The sequence below is a fragment of the Mytilus californianus genome, unplaced genomic scaffold (genome assembly GCF_021869535.1).
Source record: "Mytilus californianus isolate M0D057914Y unplaced genomic scaffold, xbMytCali1.0.p SCAF_4, whole genome shotgun sequence".
In the NCBI taxonomy this organism is placed as follows: domain Eukaryota; kingdom Metazoa; phylum Mollusca; class Bivalvia; order Mytilida; family Mytilidae; genus Mytilus; species Mytilus californianus.
In genome coordinates, this window is record NW_026262690.1 from 37,065,807 (window position 1) to 37,088,155 (window position 22,349).

The 22,349-nt window shown below is 33.3% G+C and overlaps 1 protein-coding gene and 1 long non-coding RNA gene across 11 annotated transcripts in view; one reads left to right on the forward strand and one right to left on the reverse strand.

The window, feature by feature from the left end:
* Positions 1-14,934, reverse strand: part of LOC127698258 (DISP complex protein LRCH3-like) — an 81,098-nt gene extending 66,164 nt beyond the window's left edge. For all 10 annotated transcript variants that reach the window (XM_052201625.1, XM_052201632.1, XM_052201631.1 and 7 more), the window contains exon 1: positions 14,747-14,934. In XM_052201625.1, the coding sequence (XP_052057585.1) occupies positions 14,747-14,915 (169 nt within the window). In that variant the 5' untranslated portion in view covers positions 14,916-14,934. The remainder of the gene's footprint in view (positions 1-14,746) is intronic.
* The window catches only part of LOC127698319 (uncharacterized), a 54,496-nt gene that overhangs the window by 24,824 nt on the left and 7,323 nt on the right, over positions 1-22,349 (forward strand). The window lies entirely within an intron of this gene.

A 22,349-nucleotide genomic window follows, 5' to 3' on the forward strand; every position in this document is an offset into this window, starting at 1 on the left:
AGCATGTAATGAAAACATTACCTTTAGGTGGATAATTTAAGTATGAATATTACACTGCATTTCTTCAGAAATAACTGCCACCCCAACATTGGAGTTAAGTGGACATACAATATGCCATTCAAGCAAACTTTCTTACACAAAGAGACATTTGTAGATATTTTTATTTTCCTTTGTATTGTATCTTGGCATAACTAATTAAATTATCAATTTATACCAACCCTATAAACATTCATATTGGTGCAAATTTCCTAAATATATATCACAGTTTAATATATGTTAATTTACACCCAGATTTCACTAAATATAATTGGATATCCTGCATTTGTCATGCTTTACCCTAAAATAAGATCAAATTTCTGAAAGACCCCCTAAAGTTATTGAATTCTTTCCTTTTGTATTAACCATAATATATGGAAGTAAGTATGATATACACTTAATCAGTCTAACGCCCACATGACTGTATCTAATACTTACATACCTTCCTTTTACGCCTAGAGTAGGCTTTGTTCTTACTTAATAAATAAATGTATGCATCTGGCAGTTTTATCTTTTTAAAGCAGAACAGAAACAGTGAACACATATAATAGTACATACAAAGTGTATATGTTGGTAGCAGTTCTTTTTATCACATTAAAAATTTAGAAATATTAATTATTTTCTTCAAGCTGAATTTTTCCAACACATATGTGGTTGGAACCTCTTTCTTTCAACTAGACACAATCAAAGTCATCATGTGACCTTGGCATCTGGATTGACAGTATCTATCATTTTTTATTACACATTTTATACAAAATTATTGATTCAAATTGGCATCAATCCTAAAGATGTAATAAAGTTTTCCAAACTTTCAAATCTGTGTGCCAAGTATTTAAGGTGGTACAGCTTTACACTAATATAAGTGAACTCAAATTTAGGATGAGAAACTATGACTAGGATTTGCAGCAAAATAATTCATGTTTAATAAAATTCTGAATATATTTTGGCAATGTTATAATTTTTTTTTTAATGCCTTTTTTCATTTATAAATATCTCATAGGAAATGCATTGCTTCTCAAAAGAAATAATTAAACTCATAACAGACGTAATCACAATATTTAGGTCATAAAAATAAAAACACAGATATTTAAAATACAATTGAAAACACTATGTTGTACTTTTAAATAGGTCAACAGTCCTCATCAGTAGTTACATAGATAACTGAATGTAATCTTTCATAATCATTCCCAGTGTCTTGCCGATTGTTTACCCAGCCATGTATATTTTACTTAGGCACTGCACCATCCATTCCTCTCTCTTTAAGGGGCTTAGGGTTCCTGTTTTTTGTTGTTGCTTTTTTACCCCTTAATTAGGCCAACTAAAAAGAATTAGTAGATTTTCATGCAAATGTTTGAAAAAATGGGGCGGGTGGGTGGATTTTATTTTTTAATTTTTATTTCCTCCGAAACTCCTTTACAATGACTTCTTCATAAGCAAGGGTAATAATAAGCTTATGTCATGTTTATATAAAGAATTCTACATATTTTTTCAAATTCTTAAATAAATTAAATATTTCTGATTGGCAACAACTGTTCTGCATGTAATTGCAGCTTTAGAAACCTTATTTAAGTAAATAGCAAAAATAAGGAGAAATGCTCCCTTTTAGACTACCTACATCAAATATGTTTGCTTTCTAAGCTACTGTTTGTAGTGCCCATGAAATGAGGTGTATGCAACACAAGTATTATGAGTACATTTATGTACATAGTGAAATGAAAACTCAAACTGTGTTGAAAATACTAGGGTTGATGCTTTTAAGATTCTTATGCAAGGTGCAAATTGTTTTTATTTGATTAAATTACAATGTAAAACATGAACTTAACCAAAAGGAAGAAGTTGTTTAATGACTCTATTGAGGGGCTGGGGACAGAAAGTGTTTGATGTTTGTCAACAAATAAACGACGGGCTGGGGACAGAAAGTGTTTGATGTTTGTCAACAAATAAACGACAGCCTTGGGGTAAATCTAAGGGCTAAGCCTTTCTTTAATACATTTTGTACGTTGGCTGACTTTTTGTACTCAAAAATATATATGACTATAAATCGCACAAGTTAATTCGTGCTTATGTCAATTTCTTCATTTCAGTCATGTTTTTTTTACCAATGTGGTCCACGATTCTTGCGTTTGGATATCATTCACAGTCCAAATTTCCTTGCACAAAGTCATTGTTTAAATAAAAAAATTCACTGATACTGCGATTTGCCTTTTTGGATACCGCCTATTACTCATAACCGAGTATTTCATGTTCTTCCGTAATCAGTCTCTATTCTCAGAAGATACTGTTGTCATCATAGAGTAGCAGAATATGTCAACTTAATCATTTTGGTTAAATTACTCAAAGAAATACGAAAACAGAAAATTGCAAAAGGAAGTTTTGAATGAAACTAAACTATCAACGGTTACCGATAGCGGAAATGAACAAAATCCGGAAATCTTAAATTTTCAAAAATAAAAAAATCGGGGCGGGCGGGGATGATGAAAATCTATCGATTAATTTTAATTGGCCTTACTTTAAATAAAATGCTCCACTGGGGCGCAGCTTGATACGACCGCAGAGGTCGAACCCTGAACAGTTGGGGCAAGTATGGACACAACATTCAAGCTTGATACAGCACTGAATTTGGATTGTAATTAAATATTTAACACAGCATAGGTTTCTGACACAGAATGAATGTGGTCTAAGAACTTAAAATTTTTTAATTTACCTATTCAAACCATATCATTATTATTTGCTTTTATATATAAATCAGAAATAACCAATTTAAAATGGAAAATTTTAAAGAAAAAAAAGGAAAAAAAATCCCCCCCCCCCCTAAATTTTTTGAACCCCTTATGATTCATCACCCCCAAACTCAATCCCAGCCTTCCCTTTGTGGTATGGTACCTTGCAGTACAATTTCAGAGAGATCCATACACTTGAACACAAGTTATTGTGTGGAAACTAGAAAAATGCTTGGTTTTTTGGCCCCTTTATGGCCCCAAGTTCCTAAACATTTAAGGCAATTACCCCAAAACTCAAATCCAGCTTTCCCTTTGTGATATGGAACCTTGTAGTACAATTTCATAAAGATCCATACACTTACACACAAGTTATTGTCATGAAACTAGAAAAATGCTTGTTTTTTTGCCCCTTTATGGCCCCTAATTCCTAAAATTTTGAGGCAATTACCCCCAAAATCAATCCCAGCCTTCCCTTTGTGGTACGGTACCTTGCAGTACAATTTCAGAGAGATCCATACACTTGAACACAAGTTATTGTCTGCAAACTAGAAAAATGCTTATTTTTGGCCCCTTATTCCTAAACGTTTTGGTCAATTACCCCCTAAATTCAATTCCAGCTTTCCCTTTGTGATATGGAACCTTGTAGTACAATTTCATAAAGATCCATACACTTACACACAAGTTATTGTCATGAAACTAGAAAAATGCTTGTTTTTTTACCCTTTTTGGCCCTTATTCCTAAAATATTGAGGCAATTACCCCCAAAATCAATCCCAGCATTCCTTTTGTGATATGGAACCTTGTGGTACAATGTCAGAGAGATCCATACACTTACACACAAGTTATTGTCATGAAACTAGAAAAATGCTTCTTTTTTGCCCCTTTTTTGCCCCTAATTCCTAAAATTTGGAGGCAATTACCCCCAAAATCAATCCCAGCATTCCCTTTGTGATATGGAACCTTGTGGTACAATGTCAGAGAGATCCATATACTAACACACAAGTAATGTCTGGAAGTTACAAACATTCTTATTTTTGGCCCCTAATTCCTTAACTGTTGGTACCATAACCCCCAAAATCAATCCCCACCTTCCTTTTGTGGTATTGAACCTTATGGTTAAATTTCATAGAGATCCATTCACTTAAACTAAAGTTAGAGTGCGAAAACCAATGTGTCTTCGGACAACAACGACGACGCCAACGTCATACCAATACACGACCACAAAATTTTTTTGCGGCCGTATAGAAATAATTTGTTTCAAAAGGGGAAGGGAAGTGAAATCAAGTGCTCTGTGGGTAGCAGCTAGATACGACCACAGAGGTTGAACCCTGAACAGTTGGGGCAAGTATGGACACTAAATTCAAGCTTGGTACATCTCTGAATTTTGATTGTGATTTAATATTTGACACGGCATAGGTTTCTGTCACAGAATGAATGTGGTCACTGAAAAATTTGGATTTTACCTATTACGTTCCAATATCCAAAATCTAAATACATGGTTAGATTCAGCATATCCATGTACACTCAGAAATTTTTGGCTGATTTGGATCGAAGCGATCCGGTGAAATTTTATAGGAGTTATCTACCTTTATCAATTAAATTTGTCTTAAAATTTATGTAACTCATAAACTGTAAGCTGTATAAAGCTTAAGTCTTCTTATTTGAGGTCCTTGGAGCCTAACTTAGAAAATGAGGTCAAGGTCAGTTAAGGTCATGTTCTCAATTTTGTCTTTTGCTTGTTTTTGCATTTTCTCTGATATTTTTAACGTTATATATAAAAGAACTAGTGCAAAATGTTTGTTTTATTGTGATGAAGATATGATACATTTGGTCTGAAACAATCCAGTGACATCTTACAGGAATAATTGCCCCAAAAATGTTTTACTTTAAGGTAAATTGATTATTATTTCAGATTGGTACATGATAAAGCAATAAGGTCTTTTAGAAAATGTTAAGTGACATGTGAGCTTGAAAAATATCAACCGGAAGTGACCTTGAGTGAACCAGAAGTAGTCATTGTTGCACTTATTTTATGAAAAAATACATAGAAAACATATATTTTTTTATGGTCATACATTAACCTATCATTTGAGACCGGAAGTGACATTTTATAAACCGGAAGTAGCATATTATCTCCCTTTTTACAGGCAAAAGTATATATAAACCATATATTTTTGGAATCAGTGTAAATAAAGCTATCATATGAGACCAGAAGTGACATTTTCTAAACCGGAAGTTGACAATTATCTCCCTTATTTCAGGCAAAAGTCTATAGAAACCATATATTTATTGAATCAGTATGAAGAAACCTATGATTGGACACCAATAGTAGCTTTGAGTAAACCAGAAGTAGCTTCTTATCAATTATTTATAAAATTGATGTGGAAATACCTTCAATTGTTCTTTGAATAATTTGTTTTTAATTTATACATAATTTCTTAAATAACAATATAATGATGCTTATCTATTTTGAACTATGAATCTACTTTCCATTTCTATTAATTGTGCAATACATCTCTGAATTTGGATTGTGATTAAATATTAGACATAGCATAGGTTTTTGACACAGAATGCATGAAGTCTAAGAAAATAAATAAACAGCTGCGCCATGAGCGCATGATACGCTCGTCGCATTTTGACAGAATAAAGTTCAATCACTTCTCAATGTCATATCAGAAATTTATGAAAATCAAAAGGGAGCTTACATCAATAGATATAAACAATTCACCAAAGTTTCATGAGAATTGCTGACAGCATATTTGAGTTATTGTCCGAAAAATGGAAAAAAAAACCCTTTTTTAATGAATAAAACCCCATAACTCAGAAATGTAAAATGTAAAATTTATAAAATTCTAAAGGGAGCTTACATCAATAGATATAAACAATTCACCAAAGTTTCATAAGAACTGCTGAAAGCATTTTTCAGTTTTTGTCCGAAAACTGGAAAATCCCCCTTTTTTTATGAAAAATTCGTAAGGGTTCAACGGAACCCAGTGTCTCGCCCACTTTTGCTGTTAATCGCAGGCTCAACAAAAATGAAATGAGGAAAAAATTTAATAAAAATATTCCTCTTGATACAATTTTTTTATTGTAAGAAGCTTCTGTCCAAGTTTGGTAAAAATCCAGGATAGTTTATGAATCTAATAAATGTTTTAAAAAATTTAACTGCTTGCTGTATCTAATGTTAACTTGAAGAAAAACTAAGTCCATTTATAAGGAAAATATGGACAAACAAGTACAAAATTTTAATAAAAATTTCCTTCTAGATACTAGCTTTTGATCATAAACAAACTTCTGTCCATGTTTGGTACAAATCCAGGATAGTTTAAGAAAGTTATAAAAATTTTAAAAACTTTTAACCACAGAGTGAATGTAATGTTTCCTGGCAGAAAAACTAAGTCCATTTATAAGTAAAATACGGAAAAAATGGAATTTTTTTTTAAAATTTACTTCTGGATACTATCTTATGATCATAAACAAGCTTCTGTCCAAGTTTGGTAGAAATCCCGGATAGTTTGAGAAAGTTATTAAAATTTTAAAAACTTTAACCACAGAGTGAATGTAATGTTTCCTGGCAGAAAAAATAAGTCCATTTATAAGTAAAATACGGAAAAACAGGAATTTTTTTTTTACAAAATTTACCTCTGGATACTATCTTATAATCATAAACAAGCTTCTGTCCAAGTTTGGTAGAAATCCAGGATAGTTTAAGAAAGTTATGAAAAATTTCAAAAATTTAAACCACCGAGTGAATATTTGTGGATGCCGCCGACGCTGAGGGAATGTAGGATCGCTTTGTCTCCCTTTTTCGACAAAAGTCAAAGGCTCAACAATAAAACCCTTTCACTCGAAAAAGTAACATCTAAAATTTATAAAAATCGAAAGGAAGCTCATGTCAATAGATATAAACATTCACCACAATTTCTTGCAAGTTGGTGAAAGCATTCTGGAATAATTGTCCGAAAACTGAAAAATGAATGAAACCCCATAACTCGGAAACGAAAAATCTGAAATTTATAAAAAACGAAAGAAAGCTCACGTCAATAGATATAAACAATTCACCAAAGTTTTATGCAAATTGGTTAAAGCGTTTTTGAGTTAATGTCCGACATGTTGACGACAGACGGACAGACTGACAGACGGACAACAGTATACCATAATACACCCTGTAAACAGGCATATAAAAACTGGAAATTCCCCTTTTTTTAATGAATAAAACCTCATAACTCATAAACGTACAATCTGAAATTTATAAAAAACGAAAGGGAGCTCTTGTCAATAGATTTAAACAATTCACCAAAGTTTTATGCAAATTGGTTAAAGCGTTTTTGAGATAATGTCTGACATGTTGACGACGGACGGACAGACAGACTACAGTATACCATAATACGTCTCGTAAATGGGCGTATAAAAATTGAAATTTGACGAATACCTTTTATGGACAAATATCCAAAATCTAGATACATGATTAGATTCAGCATATCAAAAAACCCCAAGAAATCAATTTTTGATGAAATTTTTTACCCTTTGGAACTCAATGTGGACCAATTTGATAAAGGGGCCAAAAATCAAAATCTTAACATACAGTTAGATTCAGCATACCAAAGAACCTTATCAATTAAATTTTTGTTGAAATCAAACAAAGTTTAAGTATGGGCCCCGATTTGGACTAACTTGAATACTGGACCCAAAAAATCAAAATACATGCTTAGATTCAGCATATCAAAAACACCCTGAATTCAATTTTTGTTAAAATCAAACTAAGTTTAATTTAGACCCTTTGAACCTTAATGTGGACCAATTTAAAAACCCTGTCCAAAATAAAAAATCTAAATTACACGGTTAGATTCAGCATAATAAAGAATCCCAAAAATTCAACACTTTGAATTAAACCCCATTGAAATAGCGCAAGAAATAAGTAATTTATACAGTATTAAAATAGTAATGTTTTTGGCCCCCTTTTCCCTAACTGTTAGGGCCATAACCCCCAAAATCATTCCCAACCTTCCTTTTTTTGGTATGGAACCATGTGGTACAATTTCATAGAGATCCATAGACTTACACTCAAGTTATTGTCCTGAAACATGAAAATCCTATTTTATTGTTTGCCCTTTATTCCTAAAAGGTTTGGGTTATGACCCCCAAAATCAATCCCAACCTTCCTTTTGAGATATGGAACCTTGTGGTACAATTTCATAGAGATCCATACACAAATACACAAGTTTTTGTCCTGAAACAAGAATCAAAGCATCATCAGTGCTGTGATCCAGCCATTTATTAGCTATAGTTGAGTCAGACATTTTTTACCTCATTCTTAATATTGTTTTCTTTATACAAAGCTTCTTGGATAAGAGATTTTTGACAATATGTTACTTTTTATAAATTTTGATTTACAAAGGAACTATATGCAAATGTATATCTTAAATAAAGTGGCTGTTTGACCAATATTTTCTTTACTTAAGTGCAAATAACATGTCAAAAGTTGGCAGTAGATGATTGAAATGGTGTATAAACTATAAAGTTTCTGCAAGTCATAATAAAATGCTCCGCAGGGCGCAGCTTGATACGACCGCAGAGGTCGAACCCTGAACAGTTGGGGCAAGTATGGACACAATATTCAAGCTTGATACAGCTCTGAATTTGGATTGTGATTAAATATTTGACACAACATAGGTTTCTGACACAGAATGAATGTGGTCTAAGAACTTAAAAATTTTAAATTGGACATTCACCTATTATGGTCCAATATCCAAAATCTAAATACATGGTTAGATTCAGCATATCAAAGAACCCCAAGAATTCAATTTTTGATGAAATCAAACAAAGTTTAAATTTGGACCCTTTTGACCTCAATGTGGACAAAGTTGATAACGGGCCCAAAAATCAAAAATCTAAATACATGGTTAGATTCAGCATATCAAAGAACCCCATATATTCAATTTTTGTTGAAATCAAACAAAGTTTAATTTTGGACCCCGATTTGGACCAACTTGAAAACTGGGCCCATAATCAAAAATCTAAATACATGTTTAGATTCAGCATATCAAAGAACCCTAAGAATTCAATTTTTGTTAAAATCAAACTTAGTTTAATTTTGGACCCTTTGGACCTTAATGTAGACCAATTTGAAAACGGAACCAAAAATTAAGAATCTAAATACACGGTTAGATTCGGCATATCAAAGAACCCCAATAATTCAATTTTTGATGAAATCAAACAAAGTTTAATTTTGGACCCTTTGGACCTCAATGTGGACCAATTTAAAAACGGGGCCCAAAATCCAAAAACTTAATACACGGTTAGATTCAGCATATTAAAGAAACCCAAGAATTCAAGAATAAAACCCCATTGAAATTGGTCAAAAAATAAGCAATTTATACGAAGTATCTTCTTTTGCACAATACTGTGCAATTGAATATTTCTTGCTATTGCGCAATATTGCACAATTGACAATTTCTTGCTATTGCGCAATATTGTGCTATTGGATATTTCTTGCTATTACGCATTACTGTGCAATTGAAGATTTCTTGCTATTGCGCAATACTGTGCAATTGAAGATTTCTTGCTATTGTGCAATACTGTGCAATTGAAAATTTCTTGCTATTGCACAATACTACTTATATAATAATTTACACATCCTGTTTGGTGTGTATCTCCTACCATATCATTATTATTTGCTTTTAAATATAAATCAGAAATAACCAAATTAAAATGGAAAATTTTAAAAGAAAAAAAAAATGAAAAAAAAAAAATCCCCCCCCCCAAATTTTTTGAACCCCCTTATGATTCATCACCCCCAAACTCAATCCCAGCATTCCCTGTGTGATATGGAACCTTGTGGTACAATTTCAGAGAGATCCATACACTTGAACACAAGTTATTGTCTGGAAACTAGAAAAATGCTTATTTTTGGCCCCTTATTCCTAAACGTTTCGGGCAATTACCCCCAAACTCAATTCCAGCTTTCCCTTTGTGATATGGAACCTTGAAGTTCAATTTCAGAAAGATCCATACACTTACACACAAGTAATTATCATGAAACTAGAAAAATGCTTGTTTTTTGCCCCTTTTTTGGCCCCTTATTCCTTAAATTTTGAAGCAATTACCCCCAAAATCAATCCCAGCATTCCCTTTGTGATATGGAACCTTGTGGCATAATGTCAGAGAGATCCATACACTAACACACAAGTTATGTCTGGAAGTTACAAAAATGCTTATTTTTGGCCCCTTTTTGGCCCCTTAATCCTTAACTGTTGGTACCATAACCCCCAAAATCAATCCCAACCTTCCTTTTGTGGTATTGAACCTTATGGTAAAATTTCACAGAGATCCATTCACTTAAACTAAAGTTAGAGTGCGAAAACCAATGTGTCTTCGGACGACGCCGGACGACGCCAGACGACGACGACGACGACGACGCCAACGTCATACCAATATACGACCAAAAAATTTTAAATTTTTGCGGTCGTATAAAAACAAATAATTAGTTTCATGATATGTAAATCTGGAGTGATCACAAAGATCAAGCATGACTGAATCAAAAATGCTTGTTTGTTGGCCCAAACAGCTAGGACAATAACCCCAAAATCAATCCCAACCTTCCTTTTGTGGTATGGAACCTATGCTACTTTTTCATAGAGATCCATACACTTATACGCAAGTAATTGTGTGCAAACCAAATGTCTTCGGGCGACAACGCCGTTGACGTCATAACATTATACGTTGTCAAAAATTTTTCTGTCATATAATGACTCAAAAGATATGATAAATGGGGAATGTGTCCATGGGACACAGATGATGCCCCCGCTTGCATATAACATTACAAAGGGACATAACTCAAGAACTGTAAAAGTGACGCTACCCAAATTTGTACTTGATCTGAGTTTTGTGGTAATAAGCATTGTTTGTAAGTTTCATAACATTTAGTTGAGGTAAACTTATGTTAAGAGAACGGAAAAGAAAACTTCAGCTATTTTTCCATTTGTAAAGGGGCATAAATCTAGAACGATAAAAGTGACGCCACCAAAATTTGAACTTTATCGGTGTTTTGTGGTAATAAGCATTGTGCATAAGTTTCATAACATTTGGTTGAGGCAAACTAAAGTTAGAGAACGGAAACCAATTTTGGGACATACATTGTACATACGGACGGACGTACAGACGGACAAGGGTAAAACTTAATCCCCCCACTATGACTGGGGCATAAAAATTGTTAAGCATGCTGATATTTCTCACTGGCTTTAATTTATGATTGAATTTATGTTGAAAGTCAGTAATATGAAGGTTTTAATACAAATATCACATAAACTTACATTATCAATGACAATGATCCATGTAAATGAGTTCAAGGTCATCTGAACCCTGCCAGGGAGACATAAACAGTTTATAATCATATCATACACCAAATATAGGTAGCCTATATCTTAAAGTATCTGATCATGAAAAATTTATATAAAACCAATGAACACTGAAAATGAGGTCAAGTTCAGATGAACACTACCAGCCAACATGTACACCATGAAATCATTCCATACACCAATTATAGTTGAACTATTGCTTATATATAAATATAACACATTATAGTTGCTCCATTGCTTATAGTATCTGAAAAATAACATGAAAACTTAATATTGACCAATGAACCATGAAAATTAGGTCAAGGTCAGATGACCCCTGCCAGACAGAGGTGTACAATAATTCCATAAACCAAATTTAGTTAACCTACAATGTATAGTCCTTGTAGTATCTGAGATACGATCTTGACTACTAAAACTGAATCCTTTGATCACTGATGCATGAAATAAGGTCGAGGTTAGGTGAACCTGTCTGACAGACATGTATACCTTGCATGGATCCCATATACCAAATATAGTTAACCTATTACTCATAATAAGTGAGTATTTCACATGACAAAACAACTATACATTTTTTTCAAGCTGTCGCTGAACCATGAAAATAAAGTCAAAGACAATGGACATATGCCAGACAGAAACTTCGAAAAAATAAGGCATCTGCATACAAGGTATAAAACATCCATGCCTTTCTAAGTACTATTATTGAACTCAAACCTATTCAAACCATATTATTATTTGCTTTTATATATAAATCAGAAATAACCAATTTAAAATGGAAAATTTTAAGAAAAAAAAAAGGAAAAAAAGGGAAAAAAAAATCCCCCCCCCCCCCAATTTTTTGAGCCCCCTTATGATTCATCACCCCCAAACTCAATCCCAGCCTTCCCTTTGTGGTATTGTACCTTGCAGTACAATTTCAGAGAGATCCATACACTTGAACACAAGTTATTGTCTGGAAACTAGAAAAATGCTTGTTTTTTGGCCCCTTTTTGGTCCCAAATTCCTAAACGTTTAGGGCAATTACCCCCAAACTCAAACCCAGCTTTCCCTTTGTGACATGGAACCTTGTAGTACAATTTCATAAAGATCCATACACTTACACACAAGTTATTGTCCTGAAACTAGAAAAATGCTTGTTTTTTGCCCCTAATTCCTAAAATTTTGAGGCAATTATCCCCAAAATCAATCCCAGCCTTCCCTTTGTGGTATGGTACCTTGCAGTACGATTTCAGACAGATCCATACACTTGAACACAAGTTATTGTCATGAAACTAGAAAAAGGCTTGTTTTTTGCCCCCTAATTCCTAAAATTTTGAGGCAATTACATTGTACCCCCAAAATCAATCCCAGCTTTCCCTTTGTTATATGGAACCTTGTGGTACAATATCAGAGAGATCCATACACTAACACACAAGTTATGTCTGGAAGTTACAAAAATGCTTATTTTTGGCCCCTAATTCCTTAACTGTTGGTACCATAACCCCCAAAATCAATCCCAATCTTCCTTTTGTGGTATTGAACCTTATGGTAAAATTTCATAGAGATCCATTCACTTAAACTAAAGTTAGAGTGCGAAAACCAATGTGTCTTCAGACGACGATGCCAACGTCATATCAATATATGACAGCAACATTTTTTTGCAGTTGTATGAAAAGGATTTCAGTTTTAATGAATTGCTTACAAGAACAGTAAAATCTGAGAGAAAGTAAATATATGATGCAATCGATCATGTGATTGTCTTACGCAAACATGTGGGTGGGTTTTGATGACTTTTAAATATAGCACACGCTGAAATGTTTCGCCTGCTTTACTGACCATTGATTCTTAAGCTACAAACTTTTAAAGAACAATGACAAAAAGGTAAGGTTACATGTCTGTTTAACAGGATTCATAAAAGGTCAAGGTCATATGAATCCTGTTAGACAGACATGTAACCTTACAATTATTCAATACACCAAACATAGTTGACCTATTGCTCACAGTAATTGAAAAACATCAAAAACACAAAAACTTAAAATTGACCAATGAACCATGACAATGAGGTCATGGTCAGATGATACCTGCCAGACAGACATGTACACCTTACAATTATTCAATACACCAAATACAGCAGACCTATATTGCTATTAGTATTTGAAAAATAGACTAAAACACATGTGGCCTATCAAATTTGTTCACGGTCCAAGCCTCATTTTTGCGGTCAGGACCGACAATTTTCACAAACTCTGAACCTTGATCACTGATCAATGAAATGAGGTCAAGGTCAGGTGAATCCTGTCTGATGGACATGTACACCCTGCAAGGAACCAATATATCAAATATAGTTATCATAATCAGTGAGAAATTCACATGACATTGAAACTATAATCATTTTTCAAGCAGTCATTGAACCATGAAAATGAGGTCAAGGACAATGGACATACCATAGACGAACACTTTGCACCATGAACATAAGGTATTTGCATACAAGCATCCATGTCTTCTACTTTCTGAAATATGAAGCTTTATACAACATGTACAAATAGTTTATGCCTCCGCCAGATAGTAATCCATATGTCTCGCATATTGCGAGACAAGTCGCAGGCGAGACAAAACTTTATGAAATCTAAATTTATCTACAATGTACCTTTTGAAAGCACGTTTTGCTGACAATTGAGTTTTCAAAAGAGGCCAATTAATTACAAAATGATAACAAAACCATGTATTTCAAGGTAGTCAAAAACCTGTGTTTTATGAATATTGACCCATCCCAGTGGGAAATACTCGGAAAACCAGGGTTTTGCTGGGTTATATGAAATATGGGTTTGAATCTCCAAGATGTTTCAGTGATCGAGTACAATTGCAGTACATAAAAGATATATACATCTTTTTATTTTTATATGTAATAGACGTCGACATATTTTAATTTATAATAAAATTGAGAATAGAAATGGGGAATGTGTCAAAGAGACAACAACCTGACCAAAGCAGAAAACAGCCACCAATGGGTCTTCAACACACTGAGAAAATCCTGCACCTGGAGACGGGCTTCAGCTGGCCCCTTAACAAATATGTGTACTAGTTCAGTGAAAATAAGCTCACTTGTTTGAGTCTCCTATGTTAAGGGTTCGAAGTTGAGAAAGTATTGTTTCAGAAACTCTTTAGACAAACATGAACACACATAGACAGGTGTAAAAAGTATACATGTATGCAGTAAGGTGTCTGCTTCTGGCAGAAAGAAAGAATAGGATAGGTACATATACACATATAAAGTAAGTAAAAGAACATTTTTTCATTAAAAAACATTATCAGTATTATTGGAACACCCAATAAACTACTGTAAATCAGAATTTCTGAACTCTCAAAATTTAGAGCAATGAAAATGACATGTCTGAAAATAAGTAAATAAAATTTGCACTTAATACAGATCATGGAATTTTGGAAAGTACAGACTGTCAGGGAAATTTGGATTTAGTGTGTATAACGATTACATTTATATTAATGGACATGAGAGAGGGCGATGATAATATTTTCTTTGAAAAAATTTTTTTTTTTTGCAAACAACGCTGGTTGACAACTTTTTTAAACAGACAACCAACATAATTTTGTAAACACTATAGTCTATACTCGTTGACTGGAAGTCGAAGGGGCACTCACCAGCAGAGATTGTATCAATTAAATCATATCTAGACGAGATCTTTGGGTATTCTCTTAATTTTCTGCCACATAAACACACTGCCCCCGTTGACTGAGCTTCTTCGAAAATCTTCTCTAGGGTTTTATGTGATGTTGGGCTCTGTGTTCCGGTGCTGAAAGTTGTCGCCATTTTTCATGTTGGATTCAGGTTACAATGCGCAAGCGCACGACTTTAACATAAATTTTACACTGGTTCCCTGTATGTAGGATGCCAGACTTAAAAAAGTAAAAGCTTTCACAAGAAGCACGACTTACCAGAAGTGATAAACTTTTATTATAAATAGGGGCTTATAAGGACTATTATACACTGACGCCGTGGATATCAGACCATAAGAAATAGGGCTCAAAAGAACAAAACTTTACAAAATGACAGCTGTATATTTCAATTTCAATAATTTATATTGTCAATCTTGGAATAGTTTACTAACAATATGATTGATTGATTGATTGCTTGGTGTTTAACGCCACTTTCAACAATATTGTGCTATTTCGTGGCGGTCAGTTTTTATTGGTGGAGGAAACCGGAGTGCCTGGAGAGAACCACCTACCTTCGGTAGGAAAACTGACAATCCTAATCAATTAAGATTGGAGTCGAGTACACCTGGCTCGTGCAGGATTCGAACTCACAACCTCAGTGTTGACTGGCTAGTGACACAATAGTTGGACTACTTAGACCACTCAGCCACCGAGGCCCCTACTACTAACAATATGTATAATGTCCTATTATCAATTATAGTCCAGTTCAGATAATGCTTGTATATCATATTTGTTTTTCGTTTAATTTTTTTGTACAAAGATCAGGCTGTTAGTTTTCTCATTTGAATTGTTTTACATTTGTCATTTCAGGCCTTTTATAGCTTCTATGCGGTATGGGTTTTGCTCATTGTTGAAGACCCTACAGTGATCTATAAGGGAGCTACCATTTGATTTTTATGCTTTTTTTTTAAGTTGTAACCTCTGTCCTGCCTTTTTATTTTTCACTCTATTAGGTCCTGCCTTTTTTTTATTAGTTTATCCTGACTTTTTTACATAAATTGTCATCCTGGCTTTTTTTTTTTTGCCAAGTTGCTCATCCTGCCCTTTTTTAGTCCACTAACGATGAAGTCAAAGGGGACTTTAGGTTTGCACTCTGTCTATCTGTCTGTCTGTCCATCCATCAGTCCGGCAAATAAGTTTTGCACACTTTTTTTCTTCGTGCTTGAAGATATTGATTTGATATTTGGGATATTGTTATGACAAGTTACATATTAAGTTCGAATTTTGTTCCGGTCTGATAAGTTATGGTCCTTGGACTTAGAAAATTCACTCAAATATTCAGTTTTCCACATTTTTTTTCGTCATGCTTGAAGATATTAATTTAATAATTGGTACATTGTTTTATCATGACGAGTTACAGATCAAGTTCGAATTTTGTTCCGGTCTGATGGTTTTGTGCAGAGTTATGGTCCTTGGACTTAGAAAATTCACTCAAATAATCAGTTTTCCACACTTTTTTTCATCATGCATAAAGATATTGATTTGATAATTGATATATAGTTTTATCATGACAAGTTACAGACCAAGTTCGAATTTTGTTCCGGTCTGATGATTTTGTGCAGAGTTATGGTCCTTGGACTTAGAAAATTCACATAAATAATCATTTTTCCACACTTTTTGTCATCATTCTTGAAGTTATTGACTTGATATTTGTTATATAGTTTACACCATGACAAGTTATAGATCAAGTTACTATATTGTTCCAGTACAATTAATTTTTAACCGGTAGGGGACTTATGTAATGCCATGCAATACTCTCGGAATGCTTGTTCTACTCAAAATTCCTGTCTTGCCTTTTTTTTTTCAAATTTCATCCTGCTTGTGTGCTAGATTTGTGCTGTTTTATAAAGAACACATGGGTTGCTATTTGGGATTCAGTGTGAGACAGCAGTTCCTTGTAAACTTTCAGAGAAACCTGTTTTATATTAGATGGTTCATCGCTGTATGTATTATATGTGTATCATCCTTTGAATTCTTTGCTTTGTATATGTTTTTCATATTCGGTAAATTGCTGTTTCTATGTTTGATATCATGCCAAATTCAAATAAAGATTTCAAGATCAACTAAAATTCAACATAAATTTATCATTATATATTTATAGAACATGCATCTTTTGTATTGCAGAACATACCATCAAAGGATTTAGTTATAAATTTATGCTTCCTTTTTTAATTTTAACATTGCTATCCTAATGATTTCAATATCAGAAGATTAAAAAAGTAATTGCAACAACCCTTCACGAAATCAGAACTTGCCAAGCTGACATCAAATTGTCCAAGCTGACATTCATGAACATTAATTTCAATAAAATTCAAAGAATGCTTTATTTTAATCAAAATCATGATTTGGCATAAATGCTGGACAGGTACCACACAATTCAGAAGATACTAAATGCCCTGATGATGGTATCAACACAAGTACCAGACTCCAAAGATTTAAGCTATCAAATAGCAGCTACTCTGTAGGACAACATTACCAACAGAGATATCTGAACAAGACATCTTAAGAGACATTTTTAGTGCTTTAACATCAAAATGACAATTGTGCTTACTGTGCAATGTGCTGTTATGTTTTATTACTGTAAAAATTCAGAAATTTTCGCGATGTTTTTAATATTGCGAAAAATGTGACAGGGTTATAATCGCAATAATCTTAACCAGCATTTTGAAATTTTTTTTTTTAATTAAACAGGATTTTTCTCAATATTGCAAAAATTAAAATCGCATTTTAGTCTAAAATGACAAATTCGCAATAATAAATGCACGCAATAATTTCTGAATTTACAGTATCCTTGATATCTATAGATTTAGCAATTTAGTAAAAAAAAAATTCTTTCTAATGACAAATATATGCCCACAGAAGGATACAAACTAATGTGACACATCCTGTGAATTGTTGACATCTCTCCCCATACCTGATTTTCATTTTGTGCTGAACCTGGTCAACATTTGGTCTTCAATAAAAGATTATTCAGCTAAACATAAAACTTGAAACAGAACATATGAGAAAAATAAAATATATCCTTTTTTAAAAAGATTATTATCTAATTAAAAGAGTTCACTTCCTCCAAAAAAATTTATTATATATAGCATTCAGAAAATTAGTTTATACAGAATAACAAACACACCTACCACAAAATTCTTCAAACAATTTACCAAAGAAAAGAAAAAAAAATCCAAAATGTCATTTATCATTAATACAATCTCTTTTAAAAAATGAGTTATTTCCCTTGAACAGAAATCTAGTAATTAATAAGTATTTCAGCAAAAATTTAATTCTTGGGAAAGGTCTATAACTCAACAACGAGAAAAGCTAAAATCATGAAAATTGAACTTGACCTTCACTTAGTCACAGGAAACAACATATCTAAATTGGAAAAAATTTTGTCAAAGGGTTTTCATGTTAATGAACGGACACTGTTTGGCAGCCGCCCGCCTGCCGTACATCCCCAAATCAATAACTGATTTTTACCTTGAAAATCCAGTTAATAAAATTGCAATTTAAAAGAGATTATTGATGAGCTATTCACACCCCTTGGAGCCTCTATGTAAGCCTTAGCCTTTATAAAGGGACATAAAAATTGCTCATCTTGGTCCAGCTAAGCAAATGCTACCATGCAGAATTCCTATTCTGATTGGTAAGTCATCTTGAATGATGATTGGGTACCCATCTACACATTTTTCTCATTTTGTGCTTATTAGGGGCATTGATGCTACAAAGGTTCTATCGAAAACTTACGAAAGCCTGAATAGATTTCATCATCTCATCTGCAAATATGTATGCAATCTGAACCTGGGACCAATACTAGTTCCAGTCTGATAAAAACTTGGTAATATTTGGAATGTCCTTAACAAGTTTCCTCCCCTCCTTAATTGGATGAAAATATGACTACCAAAGGAAATGGTTGATTCTGATGGGTCAATTTTCAACTTTTTAAAACTCTGAAACAACAAAGCCTTATTTCCTTGAGTTTTATCATGATGGTTGGAGGTCCTACTCATGCACTATATTAATCTGGTTGCATAAATTGCTACTACCAGTATGATAATGCTTGTTACATGAAATGTGTTATTTATTTCTTTTTATTATTTTAAATCATTTATGAACATAAGCATGACCTAATTTCAGTTAACCTACATAACGTAACATCATGCAGTAACTGTAGTTGCTTAGATCTAGACCTTAATACACAAGAGTGCACACGCTGAAATGTCTCGCCTTCTTTACTAACCATTGATATTATGTTGATAGTCCTAAATGAAAGCTTTACTACAACTATTACATAAACTTAACATGATCCAAGAAAATAAAGTCAAGGTCATATAAACCAAACGAGAAATACATGTACACCTTACAATCATTCAATACACTAAATATAGTTGACCTATTGCTTATAGTTTCTAAGAAACAGACTTAACCAAGAAAACTAAACATTGACCAATGAATCGTGAAAATGAGGTCAAGGTCAGATGAACCATGCCAGGCAGACATGAACAGCTTACAATCCTTCCATACAACAAATATAGCTGACCTATTGCTTATAGTATAAGAAAAACAGACTGAAACACATAAAATTAACACTGAGCAATGAACCGTGAAAATGAGGCCAAGGTCAAATAAAACCTGCGAGACTGACATGTACATCGTAGAATATTTCCATACACCAAATATAGTTGACTTATTGCATAGAGTATAAGAAAAAAGACCAAAACTCAAAAACTTAACTTTGACCACTGAACCATGAAAATGAGGTCAAAGTCAGATGACACCTGCCAGTTGGACATGTACACCTTACAATCATTCCATACACCAAATATAGTAGACCTATTGCATAAAGTATAAGAAAAACAGACCAAAACACAAAAACTTAACTATAACCACTGAACCATGAAAATGAGGTCAAGGTCAGATGACACCTGCCAGCTAGACATGTACACCTTACAATCATTCCATACACCAAATATAGTAGACCTATTGCATACAGTATAAGAAAAACAGACCGAAAACACAAAAACTTAACTTTAACCACTGAACCATGAAAATGAGGTCAAGGTCAAATGACACCTGCCAGTTGGACATGTACACCCTACAGTCCTTCCATACACCGAATATACTAGACCTATTGCTTATAGTATCTGAGATATGGACTTGACCACCAAAACTTAACCTTGTTCACTGATCCATGAAATGAGGTCGAGGTCAAGTGAAAACTGTCTGACAGGCATGAGGACCTTGCAAGGTACGCACATACCAAATATAGTTATCCTATTACTTATAATAAGAGAGAATTTAACATTACAAAAAATCTTAACTTTTTTTTCAAGTAGTCACTGAACCATGAAAATAAGGTCAAGGATATTGTACATGTGACTGACGGAAACTTCGTAACATGAGGCATCCATATACAAAGTATGAAGCATACAGGTCTTCCACCTTCTAAAATATAAAGCTTTTAAGAAGTTAGCTAATGCCGCCGCCGGATCACTATCCCTATGTCGAGCTTTCTGCGACAAAAGTCGCAGGCTCAACAAAAATGTTATTTGTAAAATAATAAAATGCTCCGCAGGGCGCAGCTTGATACGACCGCAGAGGTCGAACCCTGAACAGTTGGGGCAAGTATGGACATAACATTCAAGCTTGATACAGCTCTGAATTTGGATTGTGATTAAATATTTGACACAGCATAGGTTTCTGACACAGAATGAATGTGGTCTAAGAACTTAAAAATTTTAAATTGGACATTCACCTATTATGGTCCAATATCCAAAATCTAAATACATGGTTAGATTCAGCATATCAAAGAACCCCAAGAATTCAATTTTTGATGAAATCAAACAAAGTTTAATTTTGGACCCCTATTTGGACCAACTTGAAAACTGGGCCCATAATCAAAAATCTAAATACATGTTTAGATTCAGCATATCAAAGAACCCTAAAAATTCAATTTTTGTTAAAATCAAACTAAGTTTAATTTTGGACCCTTTGGACCTTAATGTAGACCAATTTGAAAACGGAACCAAAAATTAAGAATCTAAATACACGGTTAGATTCGGCATATCAAAGAACCCCAATAATTCAATTTTTGATGAAATCAAACAAAGTTAAATTTTGGACCCTTTTGACCTCAATGTGGACAAAGTTGATAACAGGGCCCAAAAATCAAAAATCTAAATACATGGTTAGATTCAGCATATCAAAGAACCCCATATATTCAATTTTTGTTGAAATCAAACAAAGTTTAATTTTGGACCCCGATTTGGACCAACTTGAAAACTGGGCCCATAATCAAAAATCTAAATAAATGTTTAGATTCAGCATATCAAAGAACCCTAAAAATTCAATTTTTGTTAAAATCAAACTAAGTTTAATTTTGGACCCTTTGGACCTTAATGTAGACCAATTTGAAAACGGAACCAAAAATTAAGAATCAAAATACACGGTTAGATTCAGCATATCAAAGAACCCCAATAATTCAATTTTTGATGGAATCAAACAAAGTTAAATTTTGGACCCTTTTGACCTCAATGTGGACAAAGTTGATAACAGGGCCCAAAAATCAAAAATCTAAATACATGGTTAGATTCAGCATATCAAAGAACCCCATATATTCAATTTTTGTTGAAATCAAACAAAGTTTAATTTTGGACCCCGATTTGGACCAACTTGAAAACTGGGCCCATAATCAAAAATCTAAATACATGTTTAGATTCAGCATATCAAAGAACCCTAAAAATTCAATTTTTGTTAAAATCAAACTAAGTTTAATTTTGGACCCTTTGGACCTTAATGTAGACCAATTTGAAAACGGAACCAAAAATTAAGAATCAAAATACACGGTTAGATTCAGCATATCAAAGAACCCCAATAATTCAATTTTTGATGAAATCAAACAAAGTTAAATTTTGGACCCTTTTGACCTCAATGTGGACAAAGTTGATAACAGGGCCCAAAAATCAAAAATCTAAATACATGGTTAGATTCAGCATATCAAAGAACCCCATATATTCAATTTTTGTTGAAATCAAACAAAGTTTAATTTTGGACCCCGATTTGGACCAACTTGAAAACTGGGCCCATAATCAAAAATCTAAATACATGTTTAGATTCAGCATATCAAAGAACCCTAAAAATTCAATTTTTGTTAAAATCAAACTAAGTTAATTTTGGACCCTTTGGACCTTAATGTAGACCAATTTGAAAATGGAACCAAAAATTAAGAATCTAAATACACGGTTAGATTCAGCATATCAAAGAACCCCAATAATTCAATATTCAGCATATTAAAGAACCCCAAGAATTCAAGAATAAAACCCCATTGAAATTGATCAAGAAATAAGCAATTTATACGAAGTATCTTCTTTTGCACAATACTGTGCAATTGAATATTTCTTGCTATTGTGCAATACTGTACAATTGACAATTTCTTGCTATTGCGCAATATTGTGCTATTGGATATTTCTTGCTATTGCGCAATACTGTGCAATTGAAGATTTCTTGCTATTGCGCAATACTGTGCAATTGAAGATTT